Source organism: Triturus cristatus, chromosome 6 (assembly GCF_964204655.1).
Source record: "Triturus cristatus chromosome 6, aTriCri1.1, whole genome shotgun sequence".
Classification (NCBI taxonomy): domain Eukaryota; kingdom Metazoa; phylum Chordata; class Amphibia; order Caudata; family Salamandridae; genus Triturus; species Triturus cristatus.
In genome coordinates, this window is record NC_140589.1 from 1223013065 (window position 1) to 1223032298 (window position 19234).

Here is a 19234-nt window from a genome sequence, read left to right on the forward strand (position 1 = left end):
AGATGCGACGGACCCTAACAATTTTCGCCCTATTTCCCGACTTCCCCTCCTGGCGAAACTTGTGGAAAAAGCAATGAACACACAGCTTACAGCATTCATAAAGGCATCTTCCTTGCTGGATGTATCCCAGCATGGGTTTAGGGAGGGCCACAGCACCGAATCCGCTTTGATCGCGGCAACAGATCAGATCAGGTTAGCAGTTGATCAGGGCGGCAGAGCAGCCTTGATCCTGCTGGACCTATCCGCCGCATTTGATACGGTCCATCACGGATTGTTGATGGACCGGCTGAGGAAAGGAGGTGTCCGGCACAAAGCATGGAAATTGCTGAACTCCTTTCTCTCAGAGCGGAGTCAAACAGTGGCATTGGGAAATTTCACCTCTCGCCCTTTCTCCCTGCCCTGTGGGGTTCCACAGGGGTCCTCACTAAGCCCAACACTTTTTAATGTGTACGTTGCCTCCCTTGCACCCATCATTAGATCTTATGGCTTTAGTGTCACGTCATACGCTGACGACACACAGATCGTCGTGTCTCTATACCCCGGAAGTGACGTGGGGATGGATGTCAATTTCCAGGCCTGCATGCTTGAGGTGGCCCGGTGGATGGCCAGCAACTGCCTCAGGCTAAACTCTACGAAAACTGAGGTAATGCTGTTTGGAAATAACCCCAGCTTTTGGACTCCCACCTGGTGGCCTCAGGAACTAGGAGCATGTCCCAGCCCAGTAAGTAATGTAAAAAACCTCGGGATGGTGCTGGATGACAAACTCACTATGTCACTACAGATTAAGGCAGTAGCATCTAAAACAGGCTTCATTCTAAGAATGTTGAGAAAGATCCTGTTTTTTCTTCCTCCCGAAAGTCGACAAACGGTGGTCACCGCTCTTGTGTCCTCCAGACTCGACTATTGCAACAGCCTTTATCTGAATATGCAGGAAAATCTGATGCACAGACTGCAATTACTACAAAATGCGGCGGCCAGACTACTGACGGGCATTCCAAAGTTCTCCCCGATTTCCAAGGCTATCCATGATTTGCATTGGTTGCCTATCTACAAGAGAGTTCAATTTAAATCCTTGTGCTTGGTGTTCAAGGCCTTGAAGGGTGATGGCGCAGGATACCTGATTAAGCATCTTACCAGGTATGTTCCTGCCCGGCACCTTCGTTCGGCAGAGGCTGGACTTGTCTCCATTCCTACCATAAAAAAAGTCCGTTGGGGAGGACGCAGGTTCTCCTATGGGGCTGCCAAGCTCTGGAACAAACTTCCTCCCCATTTGAGACTTATGGAGAATCTTCTCCAGTTTAGGAAAGCTCTAAAAACTTGGTTGTTTTGATAACTACACCAGCTTAATTTTTCAGGATTTGTGGACAGCGCCAGGACACCTACTTGCTAATCGCGCGCTTTACAAAACACCATAACATAACATAACCTCCTCGAAAATATCCTCTGTTAGGGGATGTTTGTGCGGAGGTTTTAAAAGTGGAAGAGGTGTCTGTTCCCACATTTTTGGAGGCTCCCCTGTAAAAGGAGCGTCGAAAGGAGCCTCGGGGTTGTGGAGACTGTAATGCTCCTATCGATTTGGCAGTCTCGTTATCTTTCTTCATCTTCTCTAGTGCAGTGTCGACTGCGGGTCCAAATAGTTGCTCCTGATTGAATGGTTGAGCAAGAATGGTTGTTTGTACTTCCGGCTTAAAGCCGGAAATACGTAGCCATGCGTGGCGTCTAAGTAATACGCTTGTGTTGACCGCCCTAGAGGCGGTGTCCACTGCGTCTAGTGCACTTTTGATTGAGGCATTAGATATTAGCTTTCCCTCTTGGATGAGGTCATTGGCCTGGGATTTGTACTGATCAGGCAGGTGTTGTAAAAGATCTTCTAGCTGATCATAATGAGCCCTATCATATCGGGCCAATAGGGCTTGTGTGTTGGCAATACGCCAGTGGTTAGCAGCTTGTGCGGCAACCCTTTTGCCCGAGGCCTCTAAGAGCTTGGACTCTTTGTCTGGGGGCGGTGTATCTCCTGTTGTTTGGGAGTTAGCCTGCTTTCTAGCGTTTGAAACGACTAGAGTCTAGAGGGAGCTGTGCCTTAATGTATGCGTGATCCTGTGGGGCCGGTCTATATTTTTTTTCAATTCGGGGGTTAAGAACCCTAGCTCTAACAGGGTCTTTAAAAACCTCAGTGGCGTGTTTTATCACTCCCTTAATCATGGGCAAGATCTGAACTGATTTTTGCGACTGCTCAAATGTGTCGAGGAGAAAGTCCTCTTCAGGTGTATCCGAGTGCATGGTGATGCCATGGAACAGTGCCGCCCTGTTTATCAGCTGTCCAAACCCTAAATGGTCATCAGGAGGGGAGGGTTTGGAGGGGTATGTAGTGGGATCAGGAATATCAGGTAAAGGGTAAGCCCAGTCATCTAAGGGTGCCGTATCCGGGAGTGTGAAAGGATCATTAGGATCAGTAGGATCATTAGGGTCATCCGGGTCTCCCCCGCCCCCTAAATCATCATCATCATCCTGCGGAGATGGTGTATGTGAAGGAGATGGTAGAGGAGAAGGAGGTGGGGGCAGAGGAGGTGGGATGAGAGGTAATATAGGAGAGGAAGGACGAATGGGTGAGGTGGCAAAGTCCTTCTTCTTTACGGGAGCTGGAGGAGGTGTTGTGTCCAGTTTCCTTTTCTTGCATGGCACAGCGGTGACATGTCTGGTTTTTGGATTGATGTAAATCCTTTTTTGCGTGGGATCCGGGCGAAAAAGTTCTTCAGTGTCCGAAAGTGGCTTTGGCGCCGACTTTTTCGGTTACGATCTGTGGTTTGGGTGATCGGCAGAGTCTTTGTGGACTTTTTTCGGTACCGAGGATGGTTTCGGTGCCGAAGAAAGTTTCGGTGCCGGTGGAGACTTCGGTGCCAAAGAACGTTTTGGTGCCCGTGGAGACTTCGGTGCCGAAGAACGTTTTGGTGCCGGTGGAGATTTCGGCCTCGATGGTCTCGGAGCCTGCTTCGGTGCCGAGAGGGGTTGAGTCTTCGGTGCCGAAGGTATTGTGGGCACAATAACATGAGGTTTGCTCGAGCCCGAGCCACCTGCAGGCTTATATTTCTTCGGAGCCGGGCCCCGAGGGCGGGGCTTCTGAAGACGATTTTCGGTCGCGACTGGGGCCAGCTGGCAAAGTCTTGACCAATGTCTTTTTTGGGGGGGTTGGGTTAGGGGCACTGGTACTCACTCGTTGCCCCGGAGTGATGAGGTCATCAGAATCGTCCGCTTCGGATACGATTTGGAGGTCTTCGCAGTCGTCTTCCGGGACAATCTGGGCAAAGATGTCCTCTGGTTCTGGAGCTGGTCTGGCCATGATATGGCGTCGAGCTCTTCGGTCCCGGATGGTTTTCTTGGAACGAAATGCGGCGCAGGCTGGACAGTTAGATTCGTTATGTTCCGGCGAGAGGCACGGGTTGCAGACCTCGTGGTGGTCACTGTGGGGGAACTTGCTCCACATTGTGGGCATTTTTTAAAAGGTGTCCTTTCCATGAGCCGTATCCGGAACCGGTCCGATAGGATTTCGACGTCGAGTTGTAAAGGTTGTTGTTTTTGAAAGCTGGATTTCAGAAGTTTTCAGCCGGAGTGGAAAAGTTCATCCGAACCTAATGGCGGAAAAAACCAATCTGAGGATGGAGTGGATGCCCATGCGCACTGTTGTCCAGAGGAGGAGTCCCCTATCTCGTGACCAAAAGGCTTCTTCCGAAGACAACAACAACCTGCAATCATCCGAGCCCAACACCAGATGGCGATCTTATCCTAAGTGTGTGATCTGCAGCTCATATGCCTCGAACATATCTATTTCAGAACATAAAACATTTAAGCTCTACATGCCAAGACCAGATGCATACTAGTAAGTAGCATTTTCCGTTCAAGGTATATGAGCTGCAGATCACACACTGTGCATAGATTGCATAGCAGTACTCCTCTTTAGCGGCTACCTATCTGTTGCAGTGGTTTGAAATAGTGTTTTGAGTACAGCCTGGCCCACACTAGCTTGTTGCTTTGCCTGCACATCTACACAATAGTGTTTCGTGAATGTGTGCAGTGTAGACCATGCAGCTGCTTTGCAGATATCATCTAAGGGAATGTTCCCTAAAAATGCCATTGAAGCCCCTATTTTGCGGGTAGTATGGTCTTTAGGGGGAATAGACAGTGTACGTTTTTCTTTGTGATAGCAAATTTGTATACATTTGACAATCCACCTTGCAATCCCAGTTTTTGATATGGGATTGCCGTCATGTGGTGGTGAGAAGGATACAAAAAGTTGTTTTGTTTTGCAAAAGGGTTTTGTTCTGTCAATATAGTAAAGGAGTGCTCTTTTTACGTATAGTGTATGAAGAGCTCTTTCTGCTACTGGTTGCGAGAAGAACACTGGCTACTCAACAGATTGATTGAGATGGAAGGGAGAAATGACCTTAGGGAGGAATTTGGGATTTGTCCTGAAAACCACTTTGTTATGATGGAGTTGTAAAAATGGTTCTTGAATAGTTAGTGCTTGTAGCTTACTGACCCTTCTGAGAGATGTAATGGCCACAAGGAAAGCGACTTTCCATGTAAGAAATTGTAGTTCGCATTTATGCAGAGGTTCAAATGGAGGACCCATTAATCTAGTGAGGGCGATGTTTAGATTCCACACTGGCGAGGGTGGTACCCTGGGAGGAATTATTCTTTTGAGGCCTTCCATAAATGCTTTAATGGCAGGTTCCTTGAACAATCACAAATGTTGTCTATTTTGTAGGTAAGCTGCTATGGCAGCGAGATGTAATCTAATGGATGTGTATGCATGCTAGATTACATCTTTGAAGATGCAGCAGGTAACATGTGTTGAATGGACACATCTAGAGGCTTGATGGTGTTGTTGTTACAGTATATAACAAATCTTTTCCACATGGCTGCATAGCAGGCTCTAGTGGTGGGGCGCCTAGCCTCTTTGATAACGTTCATACAATTAGGTGGAAGATTGAGGTAACCAAATTCTAGGACTTCAGGAGCCAGATCGCTAGGTTGAGCTGTGCTGGATTTGGATGTCTGATCTCTCCATGATTCTGTGCTAAGAGCTGTGGGGAGAAGTGTAGTTTTTGGTGCGAGACTACTGATAATTCCAGCAATGTTGTGTACCATGGTTGTCTGGCCCATTTTGGAGCAACTAGGATCAGTGTTAGTGACTGTTGTTGCAGCTTGCACACTACTAATGGAATGAGTGGGAAAGGCGGAAAAGCGTACGCAAATCTGCCTGACCAATTCATCCATATCGCATTGCCTTCGTACAATGGGTGTGGATATCTGGCAGCGAAGCTTGGGCATTTTGTGTTGTAATGTGTGGCGAAGAGATCTATCTCTGGTTGCTCCCACATTTGGAAAAACGGTTGAAGAACTTGTGGATGAAGTTCCCCCTCGTGAATCTATTGTGTCTGACAACTTAACAGATCTGCAATGTGATTCTGAATTCCTGGAAGATGTTTGGCTAAAAGGAATATGTTTTGAGGAATAGCCCACCTCCATATGCTCTGTGCTAGTTGAGAGCGCTACAGAGAGTGCGTCCCCCCCTGTTTTTGTAAATAGTAAATTGCTCTCATATTGTCGGTGCGGACTAAGACAGCTTTGCCCGATATCTGTTTCTGGAATGATTTTAATGCCAGAAGGATTGCTGGTAACTCCAAATGATTGATGTGGAGTAGCTTTTGCTGAGGTGTCCATGTGCCCTGTATGGTGTGATGTAGTAGATGAGCTCCCCGGCTGGTGAGCGATGCGTCTGCTGTTAGCAGAATCTGTGGAATCGGCTTTAGGAACGGTCGCCCTTTGGAAAGGTTTTGGGTGTTCCACCACTGCAGAGAGCGATGTGTGCAGCCGTCCACCAACACCAGAACTGTTAGCTGACCTTGAGCTTGGTTCCGACAACGTGCTAAGCATTCCTGTAAGCGCCGCATCTGGAGTCTTGCATGATGTACTATGAATATACAAGAGGCCATCATCCCTATTAGTTGCATGGACACTCGAGCTGGAAGGGAGTGTTGCGAAATTTTGTTATAAGGGTTTTCATGCTTGCTATCCTGGCTGGACTGGGATATGCAAGGCCTTTTGAGGTGTTTATTGTGGCACCTAGATATTGTTGGATGTGGGACGGTTGGAGATGAGACTTTGTGAGGTTTATGGTAAACCCTAAGTCGTGAAGTAGTTGGATTGTGGTGTGTGTGTGTGTGATTTACACACTGGGTATGCGACTTGGCTTTTATGAGCCAGTCATCCAAATATTGGAAGACGGAAATTTGTTGCCTTCTTAAGTGGGCTGCTACCACTGCCAGACATTTTGTGAAGACTCTGGGTGCTGTGGTGACTCCGAATGGGAGAACCTTGAACTGGTAATGCTGACAATCTACTACAAATCGAAGATATTTCATGTGAGCAGGGTGAATGGCAATGTGGAAGTAGGCGTCCTTGAGATCTAACGTGGCAAGGAAATCGCCGTGTTTGAGTAGAGGAAGGAACTTTTGAAGATTGATCATATGAAAATGGTCTGATTGTATGCAGAGGTTTAATGGCCAGAGGTCCAAGATGGGTCTCAGGGTTCCGTCCTTCTTTGGAATGAGAAAGTACAGGGAGTAAACCCCTGTGTTTTGTGATGCAGGGGAACTGGTTCCATTGCATGTTTTTGTAGGAGGGAAAGCACCTCTTGTTTTAGAAGCGTTAAATGCTCTGTTGACATTGGACGCTGTTTGGGTGGTATATTTTGGGGGAGTTGAAGTGAGTTCTAGGCAATAACCGGATTAGATGATTTGTCTCACCCACCTGTCCGCGGTAATGCTGTTCGACAGGTAGGAACTGTAGCAATCTTGCCCCGACCGGAGTAGAGTGGTCCGGGGAGAGTGGAGGGAAGTCATTGTTTGGGAGTGGAGGCGGTGCGAGTATTGGTAGTTTTGCCTCTACCCTTGTTATTACCCCTGTAGCCTTCTCTGTGATAGCCTCTGGTAGATGAGGTCTGGGTGGGACTTTTGTAGGAAGTGGAGGGGTTATCAGTGGTAAAACCTCTAGAGGCGACCCTATAAGAGGAGCGACGAAAGGAACTTCTGGGAGCTTGCGACTGCAAAGCTCCAATTGATTTGGCTGTATCCCTATCTTTTTTCATCTTCTTCAAAGATGAATCTACACTAGGCCCAAATAAGTGTTCCTGGTCAAACGGTTGGTTTAGTATGGTAGTTTGAACCCCGAAATGCGTAGCCACGCATGTCTGCACAAAAGGACACTGGTATGAAAAGCTCGGGAGGCTGTGTCTGAAGCATCCAGAGCACATCGAATGGAGGTATTAGTTAGGAGTTTGCCTTCCTGGATGAAATAATTGGTCCTGGTTTTATATTGATCTGGAAGGTGTTGTAGCAGGGTCTCTAGCTCGTCATAGTGTGCACTATCGTTCCTAGACAGCAAAGCCTGTGTGTTGGCAATTCTCCATATGTTGGCTGCTTGGGATGCTGTTCTTTTACCAGATGCGTCCAACAGTTTTGACTCCTTATCAGGAGGTGGAGCATCACCTGAGGTTTGGGAGTTAGCCCTTTTCCTGGCGTTGGAGACTACCAAGGAATCCAAGGGAAGCTGCCCTTTAATGTAAACAGGGTCAGCTGGGGCAGACTTTTATTTCTTTCCTACCCTGGGGTTAATGACTCTAGCCCTTACAGGATCCTTAAAAACTTCAGGAGCGTGTTTGATTACCCCTTTTAACATTGGGAGAATGGAAGTGGACCTTTGAGATGGTGCAGCCTAATCTGATCGAACGCGCTCCTGTAGAGCAGCTGAGCGGCTGTTTTCAGGGGTCGCTGCTGCTGGCACTGAATTACTTTTAATTATTGCTTACTGCCATTGTTCTTGCTGGGCTTCGGTCTCTCGAGTCTTTTTTATCGTTAGACCCGACTCAGGTTTTTTACTGTGTTTTTGCTCTGTGCTGTGTTTATGCTGCTCTGAACCTAGCCCCATATTCCCACTTACTTGCACTTAAAATCAAATAGCACTCACCTGCTACTTGTGCAGGGTCCTCTCCCGACTCTCTCTCACTTTGGAGACATCTTGGGAAGGGTCGGGAAGCGTGTGGCAGGCGCCATATTGGTGGGGGAGTTTGGGCAACGGGGGATGGGCCATAAAAATGAGCACCACGCAAGCGTGCAGCGCGCGCAGCGGGATGCGCCGTCCGCACCCCGGACGAGCTCAGGATGACACAGGACTTAGTTACCGGCGTCAAGGTAAGGCGCCAGTACACCAGGTCACAGCTCTTGGAGATAGGGAGAAGGCCGGATTACACCGCACCCACCCAGACCAAGCTTGCTGCACAACTCTCTAACCCGGGAAGGAGGGCGGGCTTTAGACGCCCGAAGGAGTCGAGCACCCTTAACTGTGCACTGCTGAACTGTAGATCTCTGGTTAAGCACCACACAGAAATTGCATTATTAATAGAGGATCTGGCGCTGGATGTACTCTTCCTCACAGAAACCTGGGCTAGGGAAGATGCAGCAGTGGAGATTGGTTCGGCCTGCCCCGAGGGCTTCAAATGTTTGCATAAGCCCAGACAGGGTGGCAAGGGAGGAGGGGTGGGAATTATTCATAGGGAGGAATTCCGTCCCATCCGGTTACATACGGACGAGCTGGAGGGAGTTGAAGCAATGGCCTTCTCGCTTTACGGTGATAGAGGAAATCTATTTACGGGCCTGCTTTGTTATCGCCCTCCAGGGCTGCATACCCCAACGCAACCCCTCCTGAACCTGATCACCAATCTGGCACTTACACATTCCAAAATGACTGTCTTGGGCGATTTTAACTGGTGGGAAAATGTTAGCACAAAGAGCCAATTGTGAGACTTGACGTCTACCTGTCTCGGATTAGGACTTCACCAACTAGTAACCTCCCCTACTCACCAAGGAGGTCACATACTGGATCTACTGTTTGCCAGTAAGACGGGGGCTGAACTTACAAATGTCCTGCCGCTCATCTGGACAGATCACTACTGTATTCAATTCAAGATACTGCAAACAACTACCCCCTCTCATGCTAAAACAACGGCAGCGTTCAGAGAGGGCAGAGATTGGATTAAACTGGCCAAAACGGGCTCGCTACTAACCCCACCAACAGTTAGCCTCTTTCATGCCTCCAGATCCGTGGAGGCAAACTATAACGCCTACCATAAGTTCATTACCAACGAGCTGGACCTTCTTATCCCGAAAAGAAAGATAAGAGTAAGGAGCAGGCCATCCGCGCCTTGGTATGATGATGACTTGCGACGGCTGAGACAGCTCTGTAGACAGGCCGAAAGAAAATGGAGGAAGGGGTTCCTAGCCAGGGACAAGCTGGCACTGAGATCTGCACAGAGCAGCTACAAGCAGCTTATCAAGGATTGTAAAGCCAGTTACTTTGCCAACTCCATAGTGAATGCCCCAAATGGGACCAGGGAATTGTTCAGAATTGTGAAATCCTTATCGGCCCCTAGCTGCCTTGAAAATAAAGTTGTACCATCAAAGAGGCTGTGTGACGAGATCGCCACCTACTTTAAGGACAAGGTAACAAAGATTACCAATCTCTTTGGGGATACTGACAGAGCGACAGAGGAACCTGGGAAGGGGATGACCCTTGAGAGATTAGGGGGGGGTTTGTCATCTGACCAGCTTCCCACTCTTCTCGGAAGTGTCGTTTGTCAATACGGCACTCACTATCTCGTCTGGCTCCCCTCTTGACCCTCTGCCTCAGAGGGCATGGAAGCTATATGGCCACCCAACCTTCCCCTGGCTGCGCCAGATCTGTAATCAGTCATTGGAAGAGGGTCTGGTCCCGGATAGCTGGAAACAGGCTGTTGTTTCCCCCCTTATCAGAAAAACAAATCTAGATCCAACTGTTCCGGCCAGTTTTCGACCCATCTCTCTCCTCCCATTCCCTATCAAAATCTTAGAGAAAGCGGTGAGCAGGTCCCTCTCGAACTACCTAGAGGCCAACCTGCTGTTGGACAAGGACCAGTTTGGCTTCCGTTCCGGCCACGGTACCGAGTCAGCTTTAGTCACCATGCTGGACTCGATGCGAGTGCGGGCTGACACAGGGAGCACCGCCGTATTGGTGCTCCTGGATCTGTCAGCCGCATTCGATACCGTGAATCATACCATCTTGCTGGATCAGTTGATTGAGTCGGGGGTGGGAGGTCAGGCACTAAAGTGGCTCCGATCCTATCTAGCAGGGAGACACCAAATGGTGACTATGGGTCCTTTTGCCTCAGAGAACACCCCCGTAGACTTTGGAGTTCCACAGGGTTCCAGCATCAGCCCCATCCTGTTCAATATATACTTGCAGCCGTTATTTTCTATCATCAAGGCGTTCGGGGTGGAGCTGATAAATTACGCAGACGACACCCAGCTGGCCTTTTCTCTAGAAGGCAAACATGCAGTCCCCTTGGAACAGTTCCAGAGCTGCATGAGGCAGACCACGGACTGGCTCCAGAGAAACTGCTTACAGTTCAATGGGGATAAAACCGAGCTGTTGCTCTATGCGCCTACGAAACCGACTCATCATCTACCAATGGACTTTAGGCTCGCCCCGGATGCGGCCCCACTGATACCAGCCGAAACAGTACGGAATCTGGGAGTTCTATTTGATAATAATCTCCAGCTGGACTCCCAGGCGAGCAAAACCTTGAGTGCCTGCTTTGGCTTACTGCGGCTCCTACGCCGTATCCTTCCGCTGCTGCCTGCCGACTCTCGCAACTCGGTCGTCAGAAGTACCATTCTCAGCAGGCTGGATTACTGCAACTCGTATCTCGGAGCCCCCCCAATACATCCTGCAGGGGCTACAGAGAGTCCAGTCAGCCGCTGCCAAGCTGGCTTTTGGTCGCAAGCTTGATTCATCTTCTACTCAGGCACTAAGGGAGCTGCACTGGCTGCCAGTCAGAGAGAGGGTCCTCTTCAAGTCCTTATGTTTGGTCCATAAGGCAATCCACGGAACAAGTCCGGTCCCACTTCAGGAAAGATTCTTAAGGTACTCCCCCGTAAGGCAGTTGCGGTCATCCACGGCCAACCTGCTGGCACAGCCTAGGTTCAAACGGGCAAGGCTGGGAGGGAGGGCCTTTAGTGTAGTTGGAGCCCAAAGTTGTAATGCGCTTCCATCGGAACTTAGGCAGACGCAGCCATTAATGGAATTCAGAAGGAACCTCAAGACCTGGCTATTTCCAGTAGTATGATGTCTCCAATTTTGCCGTTTCAGCAATAATTATACCATCCGGTCAGAGCGCCTGGATACCCGTTGGGTCGCAATGCAACTGTGCGCTATACAAATCTTCTTACAATACAATACAAAAGTGTCCATGAGGAAATCTTCCATTACAGGGTCTGTGTGCAAATTCACACCGTGGTATTCTGCAGCTCTGTGTAGGAGTTCAGGGAATCCTATAGTGTCCTCTGGAGGGGATGGTCTAGATGGGTAGATATCATCTTGTGGTGTATTGGGAACATCTGGTGTGCCATAATCATCCCATGGGTCCTCTGGGGTATTAGGATGACTAGGTTCCTCTAAAGGTTCATCATCCCCTTCCTCCCCAGAGGTGTCCTCATCACCCTGAGGTGGAGTAGATTGTGAGGGTAATGGAGATGGGATAGGAGCGATGTGGTGTGGAGGAGGAGGTGGAGAAGGAATTCTTAAAGGAGAAGTGGCAATGTCTCTCTTCTTTAAAGGGCATGGAGCTGGTACAGGTTTGTCCATTTTTCCATTTCCTGGAAGGACTAAGTATAGGTTGACCTGTCTTGGGGTTTATTTGGAGAGTTTTTTGGGTCGAATCAGGTCGAAAAAGCTCTTTCGCTGGAGAGTGTGGTTTCCGTGCCGATTTTTTGGGGTCCGATTGTTAGTGTGGCACAAGTTTTGGAGCCGTTTTATGCTCCTTAGGTTTGGAATCAGGAGTTTTCCTGGGTTCCATTGGGGTCTTTGGAACCGGTTGTTTCTTTGGTTCCCATGGTTTTTCGGATCCGGAGGTTGAGCACCAGTGGTCTTCGGAACCGGTTGTTTGTTTGGTTGCGCTGATTTTTTGGGATCCGAAGGCTGAGCGCCAGTGGTCTTTGGAATCGGTTGTTTGCTCGGTTCCGATGATTTTTTCAGAGCCGAAAAGTCAGTGCCAGTGGATTTCGGTGCCGAATGCGCCGATGTGGAACAAGGCGTCGGTGCGGACGAAGACAGGGGTTTCGGCACCGACGGTAGGCTGGCTCGATCCAGAGTGGCCTGAAGGCTTATGTAGTGACTTGTTTGCCGAGCCCGAAGGCGGGGTGTGGGAAGTTTTGTCCCAGTGTGCATCTAGGCCTGAAGGTAACGGCGTTAACGAAGCCTTTTTGTGAATGGATGGGGAGGAGGGGTCAACGTCAGTACTTACGACCCGCTGCCCAGGAGTGATGTCTTCGACGTTGAAGTCGTCGGCTTCGGAGGCGCTAATGTTGCCCTCTTCGATCTGCTCCTGCTCCGGTACATTGATGCCTTCTTGGAAGATATCGTCCGGTATCGATGTTGATGATCGAGCCATGCTTCTTCGAGCTAGACGATCCCGTATTGTTTTCTTGGAGCGGAAAGAGGCACAAGTTGGACAGTCTTTGGCCTCGGGCGAAAGGCAGAGGTTACACACCTCGTGAAGATCGGCCTGTGTAAACTTGGGTCCACATTGGGACACTTTTTGAAAGGAGTCCTTTCCATGAGCCAAAGGCCTAATGGCGCAGCTAGGCCCGAACGCCTACGGCGACGGCCGGAATCGAAGAATACAAGTTTGTAGAGATGCGCCTCGAATGGGAAACGCGATCGAAACAATATCGAAGAATGGGTGAAGGATTGCGCGTCGAAAGGTAGAACGATAACAAAACAGAACTGGAGCGCGACAAACACATCAGAGCACAATGGCGGAAAAAAACAATCTGAAGATGGAGTCGATGCCCATGCGCACTATTGTCCAAAGGAGGAGTCATCTATCTCGTGACTTCCAAAGACTTATTCCAATACAACAACAAAGTGCAAACATCCAAGTCCAACACCAGATGGCGATCTATGCACAGTGTGTGATCTGCAGCTCATATGCCTCGAACATATAATATACAGGATTGCTAATCCACCATATCTGCTCCTTGTTGGTCGTTGTGATATCTAATTTTGAATAAGTATACATTCTCTGCCACTATTTCTCTGAGTCCCTTGTATAGTGCGCTGTAAAGCCTCAACATCCATTAAATGCATCTCTATTGTTCATGTGGTCAGTAGAGACGTGGCGTGTGAAACCCACTATCACATCCTATTTTAAGACCTGGTGGTTAAGATATCCAATAGACATGCTTTCCAAAATAACAGGATCTGAGGGTTGGTGTTCTGAGTTTATCTATTTGTTTCCAATATGCCTCAATTTTGCCCAAGTACAAAGTAAAAGGTATGCTCCATGAACATTACATTTGGGACATATATCAGTCTTAGTCAACTTTACCTAGTATAAGGTGCTCAATGTGATGTATTTAGCATGCAGCATTTTAAAAGCATCTGGCAAAATCTACTGCTACTCGGTCTTTTTAGCATGTATTAGGCCCATTTCTTGACTCCCATTTGTCCTTCAGCAACAGTCTTCTTCCTCCCATTACATCAAGATCAACGATTTGTACAAATTAGCTATTGTCCTGCTCTGGAATCAAACCCTTTTCGTAACTGAAAGCATTACCTGAACCCCCAAATATTGGAAGGCCTCCTACTCTCATCTAAGTGCCAACAAGGGCCTGAAAAACATCTGACAGCTGATGCAACACTCACTGGGAACAATGCAGATGTGTCCATGTCGACTCTCAGCCCAAATCTTTGGCCATACCACTGAAGGATCTCCAATAGGTGATCTACTGTTATGACAAGGTTCTTAGATTAATAAGCATATCATCAGCATAGGAGAAGACAATATGTTTAACAGTTCTGACTCGTGTACTTTTTCCAGAAAGAGACGTGTGTGATAATCATACAAACGGTTTGAGTACCTAACAAAAAAAGTGGGAAACCTTTCCAGTGAACAACATTCGAAAAGGACAGCAGAAGTCTTCATTCAAGCAACTGAGCACTTCAATCACAGCCAAACCGAATCAATACATTTTTGACCAAAGTTCATGTGTAGCAATACTTCAAAGTAGTAGTCCGACCTAACTGTAACAAAGGATTTCTGAGTAAGCAGCAAGGTCAAAACAAGCTATTCCTCTGGCTCTACGGACTTGTGCCAATTAACTATCTCTTGGATGTGCCTGATTGGGGAAAGAGATGAACATCATCTTCATCACAAAATGGAGGCATCCTAAAAAGTCTGCAGGAACCTGCACCATTGGCTCAGGGTAGAAAAGGACACTTTTGTCATCCTCTTATTGCTTATTAATACTCTCCCTTTTGGCTAAGGGAATGCTATTCCACGATATGTGGCAAGGTAGTGGCTATTATATGCCAGTGGCAGGTAGTTTGGTCAAATGTTGTGCTTGGTATAGATCAACAGCATGTAGACCTAATAAACACTAGGAATTGCATTATGCAATCACATTAACCAATAAATGGTAGGCCTACAAAATCGAGATGAATTTGCCTTTTGATGTTTACTAGAGGTTATATTGTGAAATACCTTGTCCTGCCATGCTGCATAATTTTATTATAAAGATAATGATTTTCATGCTCCTCCTCTAACAATTTTTATAGCGGGTTCAATTAACTGCAATTACTCTTTTTTTAAAGAAAACCAGCAAAGGTAATAGAAATGGTAATTTGAGAAGTACCTCATGATCGTAATGAGCTACCTTCCCCATATAAAAGGATTACAACATAGGATCTTTTAAAGTGTACTCCACTTGCAACAAGAACATCTAAGAGCCACATAAGCACTATGCAGAAGCCTAAGAAAGCATTAATGCACCACATTGGAAAATGGAGCACAAAATACCAAAATATGAGTCTGCTATTATTCCAACACTGCAGAGATAGATTTTCAGCAAAGGCCAGTAATAAAGATGGCCGTGCATTTATTTTTGGCAAAACTATGGTAAGTCGAGATATTGTCTTCAGACAAAATAGTTTAATATATGCAATTAAGCAGTGTATTTAGACATTCTTAGAAAGTAAAGGCTTATTTAACAGCGTTGGCACAGAAGTATTGTAGTTTGTCCATATATATAAATCACAAAAACATTCACTTTAAGGGGTGGGGGCGGAGAATCAAGAGTAGCATGTATGCATAAGAAAACTAGACAAGGAAAGACCAGAAAAAACTTTCAAAAAAGTCTGAGAGAAATATGAAACAGGGAGTGGACGAAAGTGTAAGGGGAGGAATCACTCCCCAATGGAAAAAATGATAGGAGGTAAAGAAAAACTCTAAACAAACAATATGTGTTCCAAGCCCAAAAAATTATGTTTAGTGAACAAAGTCAAATGATTGACTTAATCACATGGTTGTTTATACGTTCCTTTTTTTAAGAAAATGAACTCTCGCAAAGAGAGAAATCACAAGTATCAACTTTGGAGTTCTTGTAAATATTGAAGAGGTGTAGAGAAGACAGTGGATATCTTGATACCTAGTTATGTACGTGCCAAGAAATAAAAATTGTTGTACTTTGATTGGAACTTTCTACCCTAAGACGTGCGATTATTTACATTGCTTCAACTTGTCCGTCTCGTTCTTCCCTGTTATCCATAATTTCCTTCTGGGGCCTTTTTAGTTCTCCCCATGTAGGGACCCTTTCCATACTCACATCTAATTCTTTATCATGCACCACCACCCAGTCCGTGTAATTTCTGCTGTTTGACCATGTATATTATTGCACACAGATACATTTCAAGAGAATATGATTCACAAATCGGTTGTGCACTTCAGATATATGATCATTTTCTTTGACTGGACTTTAAGCTCTGCATTTGAAGTCACAAGGTGTTCTTCATAATCAAATGAGAAGAAATGCTACAAGCGTTCCTAGGCACTTATTGGGCTTCTGCATAGGAACGGAATTGTTTCATGTTATTATCTGTGTTTTTTCACATATTTACTCGATAGGAATTGTGATTTTACCCCATTAACATTTTCTGCTTTTTACAGTATCTTTAAACTATACGTTAATTAAAATGCAAATAATTTCAGCTTATAAAGACACGACTAGAAGCACTCAAAAATGTATTTGGCCAATTCAAGCATATATGCAAAACATGGACTATCTCAGGAGGAATTCTCCCCTCCCCCCCTGACCCCCCCCCCCCCCAAAAGTATTTTTCTTATAGGGCAGTAATAATTATGGTAGATGCATCCCAGCTTGCAGTTGAATTCAAAATAATTCTTAAAGGCATTTTATTTTACCTCATTTTTCATCATGCGCCAAACATTTAAGACGATCCGCCCAACCACATTGATTTCACTCATAGTGTCGGCACCATATTCATCCTTTTCTGCAGCAAATCGGTTCTCTTTGTTATCCTCTAATGTAAAAAGAGACAGAATACATTTCTAAGCCATATATAAATAAATACATATTTAGTTTGTTATATTTACCCTGATACAATAAACTGAAAATTGTTAAGGAAAAACAAGTTGGTTCACTGATAAGAGTGGTACAACCATATAACTGTAAAGTTTTGTAGTTCTAGTGAGCCATTTACCCCAGCTAAATGAAGCAACAGATTAAACAGCATATCAACTGCTGTTAGCATGTGGTGTCACTAATGATGTCCCATGAGCAATGGGGCAAATCTCATCTTCATGAATTCCTTACTTTCTAGTTTTTGATACAACAATCCTGACATTAATTTAGGTTGTCTAACTGATTTGCCTTGTGTTTTTTGTTTTAGCAGAGCAGGCTGTTAAATATGGACTGCAGCTAATTTACATAATCCCCAGATGCCACCAGGTACACCTATTACAAATATCTGCTTAACGTACTTGGTTCCTGTGGCGCGGCCAAGGTGGAGGCCGGGATGGTCACTCTGTTCTGAGCTCTGGCAAACCACCCCAGCAGAAGGCATCCAGCAAGGCTCATGAGCCCCTCAGCTGGCACCTGACGACACACCACCACTGAAGTCTCCCCCACTGTTAAAAGCTGGCAAACACACTAGATGGAGTACTGTGCTGAGGTGCTGGGGCGAGAGCAGAGGCAGGCTGCACAACCTCGGGGTCTGCATCCAGCCTTCCGAATTGGACTTTCTCACTCAAGGGTCCTTGGAGGTCCAGCAGGCCTAAATGAAGGCCTTGGAACCCCCACTCCTACCGGTCACAACCTCCCCCCTTCCAGCACCCGGCAAACACAAGAAGCAGGTCTGCATCCTGCACATCGCGATCACAGCCTACTAAGCGGTCCAAACGGTACAATGGACTGATTACAAAGACTGGCTTCAAACAGAGAGGAGGTGCAGCAGATTTAAGACATCCGCCCCCTTCCCAAGGGCTGACGGCCATCCCTCCAGAGTCTCAGGATTGATACGCAGTCGGCATAGGTGGTTTAACAAATAGAGGCCTAGCATCCAGGCGCCACAACACCACTATATTTAGCATCCTCCCATGACACTTCTGCACTTAAGGTGGGGAGAGACAAGCCTGCAATGCCAGGGGATCGTCCGGACCTCCCTGAACTGCCTGGGGCCCTTGTGACAAAGGTGACCTAGCGGGAGACCTTCCATACACGTTCTCCTCCTCCTTCACTTTTTTCATTCACGTACTGGCTTGCAGGCCCAACCAGCCTGGCCAGCACATGGACAGGGAAGGCCCAGTCAGTAGAAGCCACGCCTCCAGATTTGCTTACGATCACACTGGATGGTGACAAGGACCAGCTGGCATTGTCTCCAATCATTGTGGCCATATAGTATGCACACGTGAGGCGTTTTCACCTATCTGGCAGTCAAGGAGGTCTTGCTGCGTGATTCAGTCTACCAAGTGGTAGGCTTATCTCCTTGAGGAAGCTGGGAAAGAGATGAGACTACCATTATCATTATAGCCAAACGCACCGGCCACCACACCGGACTTGGTCGAGGGACACCATGGGGAAATTCAAAGGGAGCAGGCCTCTGCAGTGATCACAACTGCCCCGGGCACTTTCAATGCAATGGGAGTGTAAGAAACCCATACAGGGAAATTCAGTGTAATTCTTGCTGCCATTCTAGACATTAAAACCGGCCTGGAGTCCAAACTAGGGGCACTCACAATCGACTCATACAAGCTAGGCCACATGACATTGAAGGAAAGGGTGAACAAGGCAGAATCCTCTATAGCGTCGCTCCTGCCCACAGTTAAAGATGTGCAATCACATATCCAGGCTCTGCGGGACAAGGTCTGCCAAATAAAACTGAGACTAAGTGGAGAAGGCCATTTCCGTTGTAATAACATTTGCATAGTCGGCCTGCCTGAACAAGCCAAAGGACCTAGCATGGAGAGCTTCCTGGAGGACTGGTTGGACAACAAGGACCTAGGGTCGAAACAATGCACCTTCTCAGTAGAAAGAGCACACAGGGTACCGGCTTGTCGTCCACCCCAAGAGCACCGACCAGGATTGTAGTGGCCTGACTATTTAACTACCGGGACAGAGATCACATCTTGAGGGTGACCAGGTCAATGTCTCAGGGACTGCATGAATCACTACGCATTACTGTTTCCAAGTAAACTGAAGATTATACACGAGGAGGCCGCCAAGTTATTCACGTCTCAAGATGAGGCATGGACCTGGTTGGAAAGCATAAGGGAGGCAATACCGGAAGGATTGCCACCCGGGCATGATGGCAGAAGAGGAACAGAATGCAAAATGCCCCTCCCAGGTAGCAGAGGGACAGAGAATGTGCAAGGGCAATCATGGAAGAGGAGTACCACATTGGCACTCTCCCACAGTTGCCTGATAGGCAATATGTGGCAGCTTCCCCAGTGCATAGCCCAGGCTATGCCAATGCAGACCTGGCCCCAAAGGTAGGTGTGAAAACAGGAAACGTGATGTTGGAGCACTCAAAAGGGCTGCACACACTCCTCCATCATGTTTGCATTACCAATGGAACCGCTGGCATGCACCCAAGGGTCCAGACTGGGGTATTCAGAAGGACGGAAGATGGCACATAGTATTCCTATATGCGGATGACTCTCTCCTCTATCTCTGAAACAACGTAGACATTGTTAACAATACGATTGCTTTACTTCAGGAGTCCGGAAAGATGTCCGGTCTCAAGATCAATTGGAATAAATCCTGCCTAGACCCCATCTCTAATGACT

The 19234-nt window shown here is 47.1% G+C and overlaps 1 protein-coding gene across 2 annotated transcripts in view; it reads right to left on the reverse strand.

Moving 5' to 3' along the window:
• REV3L (REV3 like, DNA directed polymerase zeta catalytic subunit) overlaps positions 1 to 19234 on the reverse strand; it is a 1079635-nt gene that overhangs the window by 222020 nt on the left and 838381 nt on the right. For both annotated transcript variants that reach the window (XM_085612140.1, XM_085612139.1), the window contains exon 20: positions 16352 to 16470. In XM_085612140.1, coding sequence (XP_085468266.1) covers positions 16352 to 16470 — 119 coding nt within the window. The remainder of the gene's footprint in view (positions 1 to 16351; positions 16471 to 19234) is intronic.